Source organism: Chiloscyllium punctatum, chromosome 14 (genome assembly GCF_047496795.1).
Source record: "Chiloscyllium punctatum isolate Juve2018m chromosome 14, sChiPun1.3, whole genome shotgun sequence".
Classification (NCBI taxonomy): Eukaryota; Metazoa; Chordata; class Chondrichthyes; order Orectolobiformes; family Hemiscylliidae; genus Chiloscyllium; species Chiloscyllium punctatum.
The window spans coordinates 3495398-3511524 of record NC_092752.1 but is presented as its reverse complement, the minus strand read 5'-3'; the positions used below and the strand labels follow the sequence as shown (position 1 = coordinate 3511524).

General features: G+C 44.9%; 1 protein-coding gene and 1 long non-coding RNA gene across 2 annotated transcripts in view; one reads left to right on the top strand and one right to left on the bottom strand.

The window, feature by feature from the left end:
* Positions 1 to 16127, bottom strand: part of LOC140485546 (cyclin-dependent kinase-like 2) — a 65614-nt gene that overhangs the window by 33394 nt on the left and 16093 nt on the right. Inside the window, exons 3-5 of the mRNA XM_072583762.1 lie at positions 12284 to 12478; positions 11040 to 11218; positions 4019 to 4131 (exon numbers count right to left, since the gene is read on the bottom strand). Of these exons, the coding sequence (XP_072439863.1) occupies positions 4019 to 4131; positions 11040 to 11218; positions 12284 to 12478 (487 nt within the window). The remainder of the gene's footprint in view (positions 1 to 4018; positions 4132 to 11039; positions 11219 to 12283; positions 12479 to 16127) is intronic.
* LOC140485547 (uncharacterized) lies at positions 11662 to 15782 on the top strand. Its single transcript, XR_011962383.1, has 3 exons — positions 11662 to 11844; positions 12232 to 12328; positions 14776 to 15782. It is a non-coding gene; the product is annotated as an uncharacterized lncRNA (long non-coding RNA).

Below are 16127 nucleotides of genomic sequence, written 5' to 3'. Positions count from 1 at the left end.
CTCTCTCATGGGCGTTGTGGCCAATTTTTAATTCCCATTAGTTACTTATTGCTGCAATCTAGGTCACCAAGACAACAAATCTATGCACAGGAAGGTCCCCCAAACAGCAGTGAATGAATAACCAATCAGCTGGGCTTTGGATCCACTTTGGAAGCAACAATTGACAGATTCTGGGGAGAATTTCCTGCTGTTGATTTTTAGCTCTTACAGGATGTTAAATACTTGGGGGAATAAACTATTGTGAAGTAATTCAGTAATTGTATCTAGTGTATAAACGGGGCTCTCACCTACAGCCACACCCACCTGATTTTGTCTGATCTCGGAAGCGGCAGTGATTTTGGTTCAGGAGACCAAGGTTTCAAGGCTGCTTGCTCCACTGAGGGGCTTTAACATCTCTCAACAGGTGTTTTTTAAAATTCATTTTTAAGAAAAGAATTCTCCAGTGGCTGAGTTAAAGTGAAACTCTCACGAGATTGGTGACTGTGTGATCTCACCAGAGTGTGTGATCAGGAACTCTTGTCAGCTCAGTCCAAGAGCAGATCATCTGCTTATTATTTAATTGCTACTGATTTTCTTACATTTTGTTTTTCTTTTATTCATTCACAGGATGAGGGCATAACTGGTCAGGTCGGCACTTATTGCCCCACCCCTAATTGCCCAGAGGACAGTTACGAGTCAACCACATTGCTGTGGGTCTGGAGTCACATGTAGGCCAGACCAGGTAAGGATGGCAGTTTCCATCCCTGAAGGACACTAGTGAACCAGATGGTTTCTGATCATCATGAAACTCATCATTCCAAACATTTATTGAATTCAAATTCCACCATCTCCCATGGCAGGATTTGAACTCAGGTCCCTGGAATGTTATCTGGGTCCAAGAGATAATACCAGAAGGCCATTATAATACTTTGCCATTATATCAGCAGGGCCACATTGAATGTATTTCATTGGTTGTATGACACTTTGGGATGAGCTGAGGATTTAATAGGTGCTACAGGAATGCACACTCTATTGGTTTGAATGAAGTGAACAATGGACATGATTACTGAAGATCTGAGGAGCCTAAGACTGAACATTCGAGAGTACAGCTGTCTTTAACTCTGAATCCTAGAATCAGTGAGGTGGTAATATAGTGGGACACATGGTTAACACTAAAATATAAATATCATCATTCACTCTTGGAATAACAAACAGCAAAGTGAGTAAATAATTAATGGAAAGTCACAAGCCTCCAATTCGCCTGATGGAAGGTGAGTCACAGTTCAGGAAGCAAACTAAAAGAGCACAATTGTATTTGGAGTGTCAATATTCCCAGCTCTCCACTAAGACCGACTGGATCACTGGGTCTAATCCTAAACAAATAGAAATCTTTCTTCTAAAGAACTGGATACATTTCAAATGGCTACAAATGATTATAACAGAGGCCCTGGAATCCATCGCTCCTGCCAACTGTTGGCCTGAAATGGATTTCTTAAAATTCTGTGTTTCTGTCTCCATGGCAACAGACGGTGACAAAGGCTAATGCAACTTTAATACAGTCTAACGACCCAATCTCTAACATTGTTCACTTACGGCTACCAAATTGTGAATAGCAGCTGAGGGTGAACATTCCTGTCCACACTGCGCTGAGTATCTTCTGGGTGGGATGGATAGTGTGTAGAGACGGGAATTGACATTTGGCTTTGGCTGTGTGAGTGAGTGAGTGAGTGAGTGTGTGAGTGAGTGTGTGAGTGTGTGAGTGAGTGTGTGAGTGAGTGTGTGAGTGAGCGAGTGAGTGAGTGTGTGTGTGAGTGAGTGTGTGAGTGAGTGAGTGAGTGAGTGAGCGAGTGTGTGAGTGAGCGAGTGAGTGAGTGTGTGTGTGAGTGAGCGAGTGTGTGAGTGAGCGAGTGTGTGAGTGAGCGAGTGTGTGAGTGTGAGTGTGTGTGAGTGTGTGAGTGAGTGTGTGAGTGAGTGAGTGTGAGTGTGAGTGTGTGAGTGAGTGTGTGAGTGAGTGTGTGAGTGAGTGAGTGTGTGAGTGAGTGTGTGAGTGCGTGTGTGAGTGCGTGTGTGAGTGTGTGAGTGTGTGAGTGAGTGAGTGAGTGAGCGAGCGTGTGAGTGAGCGAGTGAGTGAGTGTGTGTGTGAGTGAGCGAGTGTGTGAGTGAGCGAGTGTGTGAGTGAGCGAGTGTGTGAGTGTGAGTGTGTGTGAGTGTATGAGTGAGTGTGTGTGAGTGAGTGAGTGTGAGTGTGAGTGTGTGAGTGAGTGTGTGAGTGAGTGAGTGTGTGAGTGAGTGTGTGAGTGTGTGTGTGAGTGAGTGCGTGTGTGAGTGAGTGCGTGTGTGAGTGTGTGAGTGAGTGAGTGAGTGTGTGAGTGAGTGTGTGAGTGAGTGAGTGTGTGAGTGAGTGTGTGAGTGAGTGAGTGTGTGAGTGAGTGAAGAATATATGCAGCTTCAAGACTGTCCCTGTACCAGCTGCAGTTCAATGTGAAGACCACATACAGAGTGCTGCTCCTGACTATTCTTCCTTTAGCTGTGTAGCTCCATCACAGCTAAATGGAAACGATTTATTACCAACCAATTCAGCAGAGTCAACCTGCTGCAATCTGTACTGCAGCACATTATCACACTCTTCCTGATGGAACCAGGGGCTCCATCCATCTCACATCTCCGAGCTACTTCCTGTGGTCACTTCCTGTGGTCACTGACAGGTGACTGCCTCACACATCCACCAAAGCCCCTCCTCCAGCCCAACTCTTACTGTCATCTGATTTGAAATGGAGCATCCTTGACACTAAAACAGCTGAGTGTGGCAAAACCGCCCTATGAGAAATCAGGGAAAGCTCAGGAGGAAGTACCTGACACACAGGAAGGTTGTTGGAGGTCAGTCATCTCAGCTCCAGGACATCTCTGCAGGAGTTCCTCAGGGTAATGTCCCAGGCCCAACCATCTTTAGCTGCTTTATCAATGACCTTCTCTCCATCGTAAGGTCAGAAGTGAGGATGCTTACCGATGATTGCACAATGTTCAGCACCATTCACAGCTCCTCAGATCCTGAAGCAGTCCGTATTCAAATGCAGCAAAATCTGGACAATATCCAGGCTTGGGGCTGACAAGTGGTAAGTAACATTCACACCTCACAACTGCCAGACAATGACCATCTCCAATAAGAGACAATTTAACCACTGCACCTTAACATTCAATGACATTACCATCACGGAATCCCCGATTATCAACATCCTGGGGGGTTACTATTGACCAGAAACTGAACTGGACTCACCACTCAAATATAGTGGCTACAACAGCAGGTCAGAGGCTAGGAATATTGTGGCAAGTAACTCACTTCCCGAATCCCCAAAGCCTGTCCACCAGCGACAAGGTACAAGTCTGGAGTCTGATGGAATACTCCCCACTTGCCTGGATGGGGGCAGCTCCAACAACACTCAAGAAGCTCAACAACATCCAGGACAAAGTAGCCACTTGATTGGCGCCACATCCACAAACATCCCCTCCCTCCACCACCATCACTGAGTAGCAGCAGTGTGTACTATCTACAAGATGCACTGCAGAAACTCACCAAAGATCCTCAGACAGCACTTTTCAAATGACCACTTCCAATCCGAAGGATAAGGGCAGCAGATCCATGGGAACACCACCCCCTGCAAGTTCCCTCCGAGCCGCTCACCATCCTGACTTGGAAATATCTCACCGTTCCTTCACTGTCCTGGAATTCCCTCCCTAAGGGCATTGTGGGTCTATCTACAGCACATGGACTGCAGCGGGTCAAGAAGGCAGCTCACCCCCACCTTCTCAAGGGGCAACTAGGGACAGGCAATAAATGCTGGGCCCAGCCAGTGATTCCTAAGAATGGACCAAAAGTATATTAAATGTCACCGAAGGGTTTGTTTCTATACTGAATGACGCTATGACTCTCTGAAAGTGATGTTCTAGGAAATGAATTGTCAGATTGTTTTAATGATATTCTGTAACAGAATGAAGAGACAGGATGAGAGAGCTGGCTCCATTCCTCAGAGAGTGGACTCACCGACACACCTGATGATGTGAAACAATTGATCAATCTCGGAATCTCCGGGAAACAGTGGCTCTCCAGTCAACATCTCCATCACCAGGCAACCAACAGCCCACACATCGACAGGCCTGGAGGAGAGAACGGCCAGGACATTTACACATAATCTTTACCTTCCCATCCACCCTGTTTGAGGTCAGTGACTGGTGTGCAGAGATATTTAGCACGCTTCCTTCATCAACCTTTCCCAGTCTATTACCATTTGAAAAGTACTCTGCCATTCTGTTTTCCCGACCAGTGTGGATAACATCCCCTTGACACATATTACACTGTACCTGCTATATGTTCCAAGGTGATCAGATGAGTTCCTAAGGCTGTTTATAAATGTATAGCTCCTTGGTTTTATTAAAGGGGCAGCAAGTACAAAGACAAGGATGTTACGCTAAACTTTAATATAATTTGCTTGTTCCACCTGGAGCATTGAGATAATTTCTGCAGGTCCCATACCTTAGGGAGTGTGTGGAAGATGTTCATTAGGGTAGCACCCATGAATGAGGGACTTGGAATATACAAGCATGAGATAGGAGCCCCTCACACCTGCTCTAACATTCAGTAAGGTCGCGGATGCGGTGTCTGTTTTTTAAATTGCACTTTCCCCATCCACGCCCTGAAAGCCCTCAATTCCCCAGTCTAACAAGAATATATCCACCTCCACCTTAAAAGTATTTAATAACTCCACCTCCTTCCGAGGCAGAGAGTTTTAAAGTCTGACAGAAAAGAATTCTCCTCATCTGCGTCTTAGCAAACCAGGATTTGTATACCATGTCCCTAGCTCTGGACTCACCCACAAAAGGAAACATCCTTTTCACACTCACCTTGTCAAGACTGTTCAGGATCTTATACACTTCAACCCAATCACCCCTCACTCTCAAAACCCCAGTGGAAACCAGCCCAGTCTCTCCAAAACTTTCATCATCAGATATCCCACTTAGTCCAGGGCAGTTCAGTTCCTGTGTAGAGCCTGGAGAAGCTGGGAGTGATCTCCAAGGCATAGGGAAGGTTCAGGGAGGTTAGATTGAAAGGGTCGGATAGGGTAAGTGAAAAAGACAGGGGTGGTCGCAAATACAGAAGTATGTCGAGACTAGATGTGAGCTGGTTCAAGATGGAATGGGGATTGTGGGAAACCCTGAGCTGTTATTCCCAGATTCTTTCAGGGTAACCAGGCTAGTTTGGAACATGATATAAAGTGTGATGTGTAGTGAAGTTCAATGTATCATTTTCATTGACATTACTCTTGGTGCCTCCCAGTTCAGTGAGAGACAGAAACAGATCTTCCCCAGGGATCCAGTGTAATCTATTGCCAGAGAGGAACTGAGCTGGGCACTGCCCAGTGAGCACATTATACTGAAGGTATTTGATGATGGGTACATTCTGTGCCCCATAATTTGGATCTACAGAGGTAAACAAATGGTGCTAGAGCTTCGAGAGCACTGGGGAAGGATCCACAGGTTCTGATATATACAAAGGATCAAGAATTATATATTTCCAAGACATTTCTGCAGCTGTGATCTGTAAGAGGAAGGCCTTTGATGAGGTAAAAAGGAGACTGAGAGACTTGGATATTCCGTACTCTGTAAGATATCTGACAATATTATGTTTCAGTCACGGAAGGTCCGTGTTTAGTTTTGACTCATCGGAAAAGGCAAAGGGCTTCCCGGACACTTTAAAATAGACCGGCTCACTCGAATAATATGGACAATAGTGTTCACTTTGTTTTCTCTGTAGTTTGTCTGGTATTCCTGGTTTTGTTTTTTTGACAAGTGGGGTTCCCTTTTTTTCTCTTTCTCTCTCTGCTCCCTTCTTTCTCTCCTCCCATTATCCTTTGTTTTTCTATCATTCCCTTTTTGTTTCTCTCTCTTGGTATGGGTTGGGTGGGTAGTGGTGGGGCGGTGGTAGGTTTGGGAAGGCCGAGGGTAGGGAGGGGTGTTCATTTTACCAGGATTGCCAAGGGTCAAAGTATGGATGGGACGGGTTGAGTGCCCACTTTTAATTTTCTTGCTGTAAGACGTGTGTAACTTTTTGTACTTTGTTTACCTGGGTTTGGGTCTCAGCTTCAGCTAGAAGGAGCCATGGAGGGGTTAGTGGGCAGTATGAGCGCCCCCTGTGGGCAAGGGGGAAGTCTCCTTTTATTTGTGTCTTATGTTGGTTCATTGTAGAAGTAGTTAGTAGAAGTTTTGATTTGGTAGTTTTTATAGTTGTATTTTCAAGTTTATATAAACTGTTTACTGTTTTCACTGAGCATTATGACTGGGGGTTCTCCCTCTTGGGGGGGTCACAGACTGTTTCGGATGGTATGGTTAACCATTTGTTTAAATGGTGCACCTGGAACATTAAGGAGAGTCATTCACCGATTAAGAGAAAAAAGATCCTTTAAAGCCTTAGAAAAGAAAGGGTCGATGTAGCCGTGCTGCAAGGAACACATCAAACTGATAAGGAGCACGTTAAAGTTACAGCAGGGAGGGTTCAGCTGGGTGTTTCCCTCATCATTTAATTTGAAAAGTAGAGGAGTTGCTATACTCATCCTGAAGAATCGCCCATTTCAGCTGTTAGACCAAATTAAGGATGAATCTGGGTGGTTTATGATCCTTAAAGCATTAATACATGGAGAGGAGTATGGGATCTTGAATGTATATTGCCCCCAACACACCCCCTCAAGTTTTTAACAGATGCACTCTCTAGGTTGATGGCCGTTGGAGTGCGTCATACAATTATTGGGGGAGAGTTTAACTGATGTATGGATCCTAAGGTGGACAGGATGCTTAGGGGTGTCACAGGTATATCCCCGCAATCCAGGCAGCTGGTGCACCTGAACAGGGAGCTGGGGTTGGTGGATGTGTGGAGATGTCTTCACCCTGAGGGTAGGGGTTACACCTTTTTCTCTAACCCATGTAAGTACTACTCTAGGATTGACATGTTTTTTGCCCCATCGATCTTTTTGAATTCGGTGCTGTCCTGTAGAATTGGGAACACAGCCATTTCTGATCATGGGGCAGTGTACGCAGAGATTAAGGACGGTGGAGATGGGGCAGGCTTGTGGCATTGGCACATGGATCCTTTCCCCCCGAAGGATAACAAGTCTGCTGAGTATTTTTTGTGGGAACTTAAAATTTTTTGGGACATTAATTCAGGTACGGCCAGTAATCCATCGGTGCTCTGGGAGACTGTGAAGGCCTATGCAGTGGGTTTGATTATTTCTTCCTCAGTGACTCGGAAAGGGCAGAAGGGAGAGCAGCAGCATATGCTCACGGGCCCGGCTGAAGGCAGCTGAGACAGCATACTTTGACAGACCATCTGGAACCACATTACAGCAGATTACAGCCCTCGGGGCTGCTCTGAATGCTGCACTCACCTAGACAGCAAAGAGGGAGATTTCCTTTCTGGTGAGTATGGTGATAAACCGGGTAGGTATCTGGGGTACTTGGCCAGAAAGAAGAGTGCCCCCCCCCCCAATCTATCACAACCATCAGAGAGTGTGCTGGTACTCTCTATTGTGATTCCCAAAAGATTAACACAACATTCAGGAAGTTATACTGTGAGTTATACCGGCCCGAGGGCTGTGAGGACAGATTGGTGAAGATGGAGTCTTTTTTTAAGACCTTGGACCTCTCAGGTGTAACTTCAGATCATCTCTTTTGAATACCCCTCTGACAATCCAAGAGATACAGGAGACGGTGAGGCAGCTCCAGAGTGGTAAAGTGCCCAGCTCAGCCCAGATTTCAGATCGTGCTTTATAAGGAGTTTATAAACACGCTGGCCGGGCCAATGTTGGATATGTACAATTATTCAAACAGTCAGGACTGCCTCCCATCCTCTCTGAGAGAAGCAAATATTTCTCTTATTCTCAAGAAAGGGAAAGCCCCGGAGGATTGTACTTTGTACAGGCCCACTTCATTATTAAATGTGGATTTTACAATTTTGTCGAAAATGCTGGCATTGACATTGGCATTCATCATAAAGGAGGACCAGACAGGTTTTATTCGGGGGGTCACAGGTCCTCTAATAATATTAGGACAGTACTAAATATGGGTATACCAGCAAGGGTCAATTCCGGGCTTGGTACTCTCCCTAGATGCAGAGAAAGTGTTTGACTGGGTGGAGTGGCTGTGCCTCTTTTACATCCTGGAGCGGTTTGGTCTTGGAGGGGTCTTTGCCAGGTGGGTGGCAGTGTTATATAGTGACCCTTAGGCAGCGGTTCTCACTAACGGTATAAGGTCTGACACTGTTACTATTTACATTGGGGATTGAGCCGTTGGCAGAGGCCACCCAGAGGGACCCTAATATAACTGCCCTGGGGGTGGGGTCAGGAGGGTATAAGATCACCCCTTATACAGATGACATTCTTCTCTCTCTAACTAACCCGATGGTATCTTTGCCCCATTTAATAGAAGTGATTAATCTATTTGATTCTTCCTCAGGGTATACAATCAATGTTATGAAGTCGGAGGCCATGGCTGTTGGGGGCCTTATTAGAGAACCCGATCCTGGGGCTGGAACCTGGTTTCCCTTTCAGATGGTCACAGGGAGGTTTCCTGTATTTAGTCGTTTTTATTTCCCCAGCCTTCCATCAATTACATAAAGTTAACTTTGTGCAGTTGCTAGAGAAGATAAGACAGGACCTTTGGTGCTGGAAGGACCTTCCGATATCTTGGTTGGGCAGACGAGCTCTGGTTAAAATGAATGTTCTTCCTTGTTTATTATTCCCCGGGTGAATGCTCCCTTTGATGCTGCCCAGGCAGCTGCTACAGAAGCTTAACACTCGGCTCTGCTCTTTTATCTGGCGGCACAGACGGCCTCTTATTAAGTTTTTAAAATTGCAGCTTCCGCGGGATATGGGGTCGGGGCGTGTGGACTTTCCAGACTTTAAGAAGTATCCCTCCTATAACTTCCCTATTATCCTATGTGGCTGGTTGGGCTTGCCAGGACCCACGGTCAATTTGGTTGGATATCGAGGCCTCCCAGGCAGAATGACCCCTCATTAATTTGTTGTTTATGGACAAGTTGAGGACAGTTATGGAGCATTGCAGAATTCCGAGTGTCCTTAACACGGTTAAAGCATGGAGAATGACGCAGCAAGGTGAGAGCAACTTACAAAAAACATCCCCTTTTACTCCCACTGTAGGAATGTTAGGATTCCGGCCAGGATCGATGGATTCTGGCTTTAGGCTCTGGGAGTCTAGTGGAGTCTCCTGTTTGGGAGATTTATTTGACGGGAAGGTCATGACGTCTTTCGAGCAGTTGAGCCAGAAATACAAACTATCGATGAGGGACCTGTTTTGTTATTTTCAGATTAGGGACGTTATACAGAAAAAGACTACATTAATGGTCAGTCCCTATAAGTCAGAGGTAGAGAGGAGAATGCTTTGGTCAACGGGTCCACTCTCGGTCAGCACCCTCTACCATTTATTAGGAGGTAGTATTTCGAAGGACAATGAGCGTCTGTGCGGAATCTGGACTCAGGAATTGGAGGTGGAGATCTCGTCAGAGGCATGGGAGGATATTTGGGAGAACGTAAGGAAGATTTTGATTTGTAATAGGATGCAGGCTTTGCAACTTAAGATACTCCATCAGGCTTATTTGGCACCAGAGCGGGTTGTGAAATTTAAGGCAAGAGCGTCCCCAATGTGCCCCAAATGTAAACCAGATGTTGGTACTCTTACTCATTGATTGTGGTCATGCCATAAACTTCGTAGATATTGGGGCACCATAGCTAGTGTCTTGGAAGGGATCTTGGGAACCGAGGTCAAGGTAGATCCGGTGTCCCTCCTCTTGGGTTCGCTGAATCTCCCCTTTTTGGACGAGCATGGGAAGGAACTGTTTAATATTCTTTCATTTTGTGCAAGGAAGAACATCCTGATGAGCTTAGTGTCGGAAAATTCCCCGGGACTCTCGGGATGGCGTAGGTTAGTTATGGAGCACATCCCCCTGGACTTCCTCACGAGTATGGTGCACCAGAAAACGGAATGTTTTTATAGGACGTGGCAGCCCTTTTTGAACGATATAGACCCAGGCTTGTTGGTTATATTGGTCAGGGCCTTTGTGTAGCCATGAGGGCTGTGCCTGGTGGTGCTGGGGGCACCTGGGGGAAGAATCCCAAATAAATATGGGTATGTCAACTGATGTTCCTGGTGGTGGGGAGCACTGGTGAGATTGCGCTGAGTGTTGTAACTTAATTTAACTTAATTTGCCTTGGTTCAATTCAGTTTCATTTAGCTTTTTTATTGATTTAGTTTTTATTGAATTGTAGTTTGCGTAGGTTTTTTTTTCTCTTTATTCTTTTATTTTCTTCTAAATAGTTTGTTGAGTAGAGTAGTGGTTTGCTTACTGTTATTGTTGTTATAAGATTGCTGTGCTTTTTTGTAGTAATTTTCTAATTTTGTGAAAAAATTTCAAAATCTTTCTCAATAAAAATATTCACCAAAAAAATGAATAACGGTGGTATAAAAGCAGAGAGATTGTTTAATTTACTGGGGTGGGGCAAGGAGGGGGAATCTAACTGAGGGGGCTGGTGGAAAACATTAAACTTGTTAGGTTTATTATGGCTGTTTAAGAATGAAGAACGTTCTCTCACAAAGATGAAAGTGAAGCTGGTATTATCCAGATGCTGAGGAAGTCATTGCAGCCAGAACTGATTGGGCAGATTTCCGTTAATTCAAGAAAGGGCAGTTAAATGGTTTTGAGGCACGGAAGACTCATTGGATGGCAGAATAGTCCTGATGGGCTGAATGGCCTCTTCACATATCTATTTGTTTACTTGATATACCATTCAGTACCTCCAAGCTCACTCTTTGCAATTTAATACTGAACAAGAGATAGAAGAAAAATCGTATCAGACTCAAAACGTTAACTCTGTTTCTCTCTCCACAGAAGTAGCGAGAGCTGCTGAGTTTCTCCAGCATTCTCTCTGAGTTTGTTTGTTATCCAAAGTGACAGTATTGTGTGATTAGGTTTCTGGATGGTTCCTTTACCATGAAGTACCTACTTGCCATACTTGGTGTCTCCAACTAACAGTTCAGGGGCACGGTACCAGCGGGTGGCTATGTAATCAGTGTACGTCTCCCCAGGGGCTGTCAGACTCCGGGCAAACCCAAAATCACACAATTTAACAACCCCAGACCGGGAGACCAATATGTTTTCTGGTTTAATGTCACGATGAATAATCTGAAAGGAAACAGATTTGAGAGTTAAGTAAACGGAATAAATCCAATTCCTGTTTAATCCACTGTCCCTCCTTCAGACATCTGGCCAATTTTCCTTTATTTTCCTGCATACCATTTCTCTCTTTACACAGGTACTTGTTTTTAATGGTATGTGAGCATCGCTGATAAAGTATTTGATCTGAATGGTTTGCTGGGCTATTTCAGAGTCACGCCCATCGCTGTGGGTCTGGAGTCACATGTAGACTGGGGAAGGAATGGCTGGTTTCCCTCCCTACAGGACAGTATGGAACTAGGTGGGTTATTACCTTTGATTATAGTTTCACAGACACTGAGACTAGCTTTCTATTCCAGATTTGTACATTGAGTTGACGTATCACCAGTTACTGTGGTCGGATTTGAAGCTACATTCCCAGAAAATGAATCTGGGCCCCTGGATTTGAGATCCATTTCCACCAGCATCACCACATATCATACCCTTAATGTTTAAACTCAATCACTTTCTAGTTTTACTCTGCGTCTGTATCATCTGCTGTAGATTTTATGGTCGTCGCCGAATATGTTAATCTGAACGACAGTAACGTCCAGGTCATGGTCATGGGTTTGGAAAGTGCTGTCTGAGGATCTTTGGTGAGTTTCTGCAGTGAATCTTGTAGACAGTACACTCTGCTGCTACTGAGTGTCAGTGGGGGAGGGAGGGGATGTTTATGGATGCAGTGCCCATCAGGTAGGGGCTGCGTTGTCCTGGATGGTGTCAAGCTTCTTGAGTGTTGTTGGAGCTGAACCCATCCAGGCAAGTGGGGTGTAAATCATCATGCTCCTGACTTGTGCCTTGTAGGTGGTAGACAGGCTTTGGGGAGTCAGGAGGGGAGTTACATTATACATTGATATGGAGACTATTCTAGTTAATTGACCAACTATCTTGAGTGTAATGTTGAAATTGACCCTGAGTGACTTGTGATTTGTTTACAATATCAGAACCCCAGATGTCAATTAGCTTTGCCTGTTCTCTAACAGAGTCGTACAGAGACAGAGGAGAGAGACCAGGAGCCTTGGACAGCTTACTCACATTGTGACTGTGACAGAAGGCTATCCCTCGCAGGATCTGAATCAGGTACCTTCTGACTTTGTCATACTCCAACCCATTTGGGCACTGCTCCAGATCATCCAACAACGTGTGGTCAATAAATTCAAAAACCAGGTACCAGCGCTTCCTCCTGTTCCACACCTCGAGCAGATTGACCAGGTTCTCGTGTCGCAGTTGCTGTTAAAGGGTGAGGGGGGAAAAGAGAACAGTTTGTCTTGTGGCAATTTCCCAGCCAGCTGTGAAACGTGACCACAGCTCCAGTCCAACCCAGGATAACTCTCCAAGGATACAGTGAGTGCAGGCTGAGGGGGAAGGGGGCGATTCATGTACAGCACAAACATTGGCATGGTGCTGGGCTGAATGGCCTACTTCTGCACCATAAATAGAATGAAAAGTGAATCATCTTAAAGAAACCCCACATTACTGAGTGAACACCATCCCAACAAAGCAACCAACCCCGTTGTCAATGAAAAAAGCCAAACAACAAGCCATCTGCATTCCAAAGCCTGTTCAGGCTTGTCCAACTGAACATGAACACACTTAACCAAGAAATTAAAATAACTTCAACCACACATTAACCAGCCTGTTCATTAAAACTCCTGCAGAGCTCTGGTACATATTTAACCAGACTGTCAGAATCATTAACAGTACAAAAAGAAACAAGTTTGCTCCACTTGACTATCCATCAGTTAATATTTTCATCTTTACAAATGTCATAAAATCAAACTGCACAGAAAGAGTCCATGCTGCCTTGAAGGAGTAATCCAATCCTGCGACCAAGAGGGGAATTTAGCCGTGAAAACATTTTTCATCGGATTAACCTTCACTTTGGGTTAACTTTGTCTCAAAGGGCTGTCCTGATGTAATGGTGCATTATCTTAGTTATCCAGTGGATTACAGTAATGAAGGGGGAATGTTAGACTATCCCTGCAATGCTGAGTTCCTGATAGGGTCTCTCAATACTCAGTGATGAAACAATCCCTGAGCAGGTACACAATTGTGGAGTAATTCCTCCTCACCTCTGGTTTAAGTCTGTTCCCCTTATCCCAAACCTATCGCCTCTCATTCTAGATTGCCCCATATTACCCCTCCCCATGTCTATTTTATCAATCCCCTTTAGCATCTTATATCCCTCAATTAGATCTCCTCTCATTCCACCCCATATAGGCCTAAACTGCTCACTCTCCTCATAAGACAGGCCTTGTCTCTGGGATTAATCTAACGCACCTTCTCTGAACTGCCTCCAATACAATTACATCTTTCCTCAAGTAAGGAGACCAAAACCATACACAGTACTCTGGGTGAATCCCGGATCACGGGGTGGGGGAGGTAGGGGGAGAAAATGAGAAAGTGGAGTTGAGGCCACAGCCAGATCAGCCATGATCTCATTGAATGGTAGAACAGGCTGGACGGGCTGAATGGCCTACAATGGCCAGCTCCTGATTCATATGTTGGTATATTCCATCTCCATATTTTGTTAGATATCTCAAAACCTGGCTGGTCTCCTAATTTCCCTTTGGTAATTTCAATTGCAATACATGGGACCAAGTCACTTCAGGATTTTGGAATATTCTGGATTAAAGAACAAAGAAAATTTACAGTCCAGGAACAGGCCCTTCGGCCCTCCAAGCCTGAGCCAATCCAAATGTACTGTTTAAACCCGTCGGTCAATTCCTAAGCATCTGTATCCCTCTGCTCCCCACCTATTCATGTATCTGTCCAGATGCATCTTAAATGAATCTACCGTGCCTGCCTCTACCACCTCTGCTGGCAACGCGTCCCAAACGCCCACCACCCTCTGTGTGAAGTACTTGCCGCGTGTGTCCCCCTTAAACTTTTCACCTCTCACCTTGAAAGCATGACCTCTTGTTATTGAGTCCCCAACCCTGGGAAAAAGCGTATTTCTATCCATCCTGTCTATACCCTTCATGATTTTGTAAACCTCAATCAGGTCCCCCCTCAATCTCCTTTTTTCAAATGAAAACAATCCTAACCTACTCAACCTCTCTTCATAGCTAGCACCTTCCATACCAGGCAACATCATCGTAAACCTTCTCTGCACCCTCACCAAAACGTGCACATTCTTTTGGTAATGTGGCGACCAGAACTGTACACAGTTCTGTGCATGTATTCTAAATGCAGCCAAACCAATGTCTTGTACAATTTTAATATGACTTGCCAGCTCTTATACTCAATACCCCGTCCGATGAAGGTAAACATAGCATATGCCTTCTTGACCACTCTATCCACCTGTGCAGCAACCTTCAGGGTACAATGGATCTGAACTCCCAGATCTCTCTCAGGATTAGGGGCTGACACTGGAATGATTTTTGTACTTGAAAACACCATGGATATAGATCCTTATCTCTGACATAAAGCAATGATAATCAATTATAAAGCAGTGAGCGGTCAGTTCTGTGAAAGATTGTCTTTGACCCATGAACTCTGTTTTTATCTCTCTCTCTCTCTGCCAGAGCTGTGGAGTCTCTGGATGGATTTTAAGATCCAACTTGCCTTCACATCTACTCACAAGAAGGACAACAGTAACAGCATCACAGAAAACACCATCGCTGCCAAATTCTCCTCAAGAAAAGAGAGTCCTGAATTTCGCTAGCACCTTTTATAGTAGCAGGAAATCTCATGCACTCTACAGCCAACTAAGTTCTTTTTAAAGACCAATCCATTCTAACATAGCAGCTGATTAACTTGTAGAAACCTTCAGAAACATCAGTGTGATCATGGCCACTTATGACATTGATAAATGTTTGCATGGACTGCGGGGACAACTCCCTGTTCTTCCTCAAAGTTGTGTCAATGTGACCTTTCCCATCCAGCAGAGGGGACAGACAAGGCTTGGATTTAACTCCTTATCTGCTGTACTGAGAGCATTCCCACAGGCTGCAGTGCTCAGGTTTGAATGTGCTGCCTTCTCCCGCCTCACTCAACAACAACTAGACACATAGCTGTCTGATCTCAGCACATTGTCTTTCCCTCATTGTTTACAAAGTGAAACTCCTGTAACCCCTGACCAAACCATCAGTCCCTCAGCTTACAGGCTGCTGGAGGCCATCTTTCTCCATGGGAACAGGGCGAGGAATAAACATGACATCTCCAACATTGTCCAGCTTTGCAAGAACTAGCAGAAAAACCTGCAACAGATTCCATAAAAACTCCAACTCACACTTTGACACCAACATTTAACTGCTTATGTAAACCTTTAGAAAGAAAATCCCATTGTAAACAAAACCTGAAAGAACTGCAGACACTGTAAGTCAGAATCAAAAACAGAAATTGCTGGAGTTAATGTTTCAGAACAGTTCTGAGGAAGCTCAATCTACCTGAAACAGCAGCTCTGCTTTCTCTCCACAGAGGCTGCCAGACCTGCTGAGCTTTTCCAGCAACTTCTATTTTTGTTCCCACATGTAAACTGGATCCAGTGACGTGGTCTCAGGCGCTGATGTGTCACCAACTTTGAAATAAAAACATGGATTCATTGACTGATCATTTTCCCAGATTGACCTTCACGAAATGAACAAAGATTACAAAGTATACTGTGTGTGACTGGAGGCCTCAGCAAAATCTTAGCAATTCAGACTTACAGCTTGAAGGGACACCAGGAAGTCTGTTGTTACAGACTATATTTACAATCCCTGCCTGTATCTGTCAGTGACTATGGTAGATGAACTGCCTGCAGTAACTGTAGAACGATAGACTTTATTTCCCAGTAGCAGAGGTGTAATAGTTACTCTGTCATGATCTTTTCAGAAAGAGAAATCTACTCAACTCAGGAAAGAGCTGCTCAAATGCTAGCTGCACCGCTCCTGTA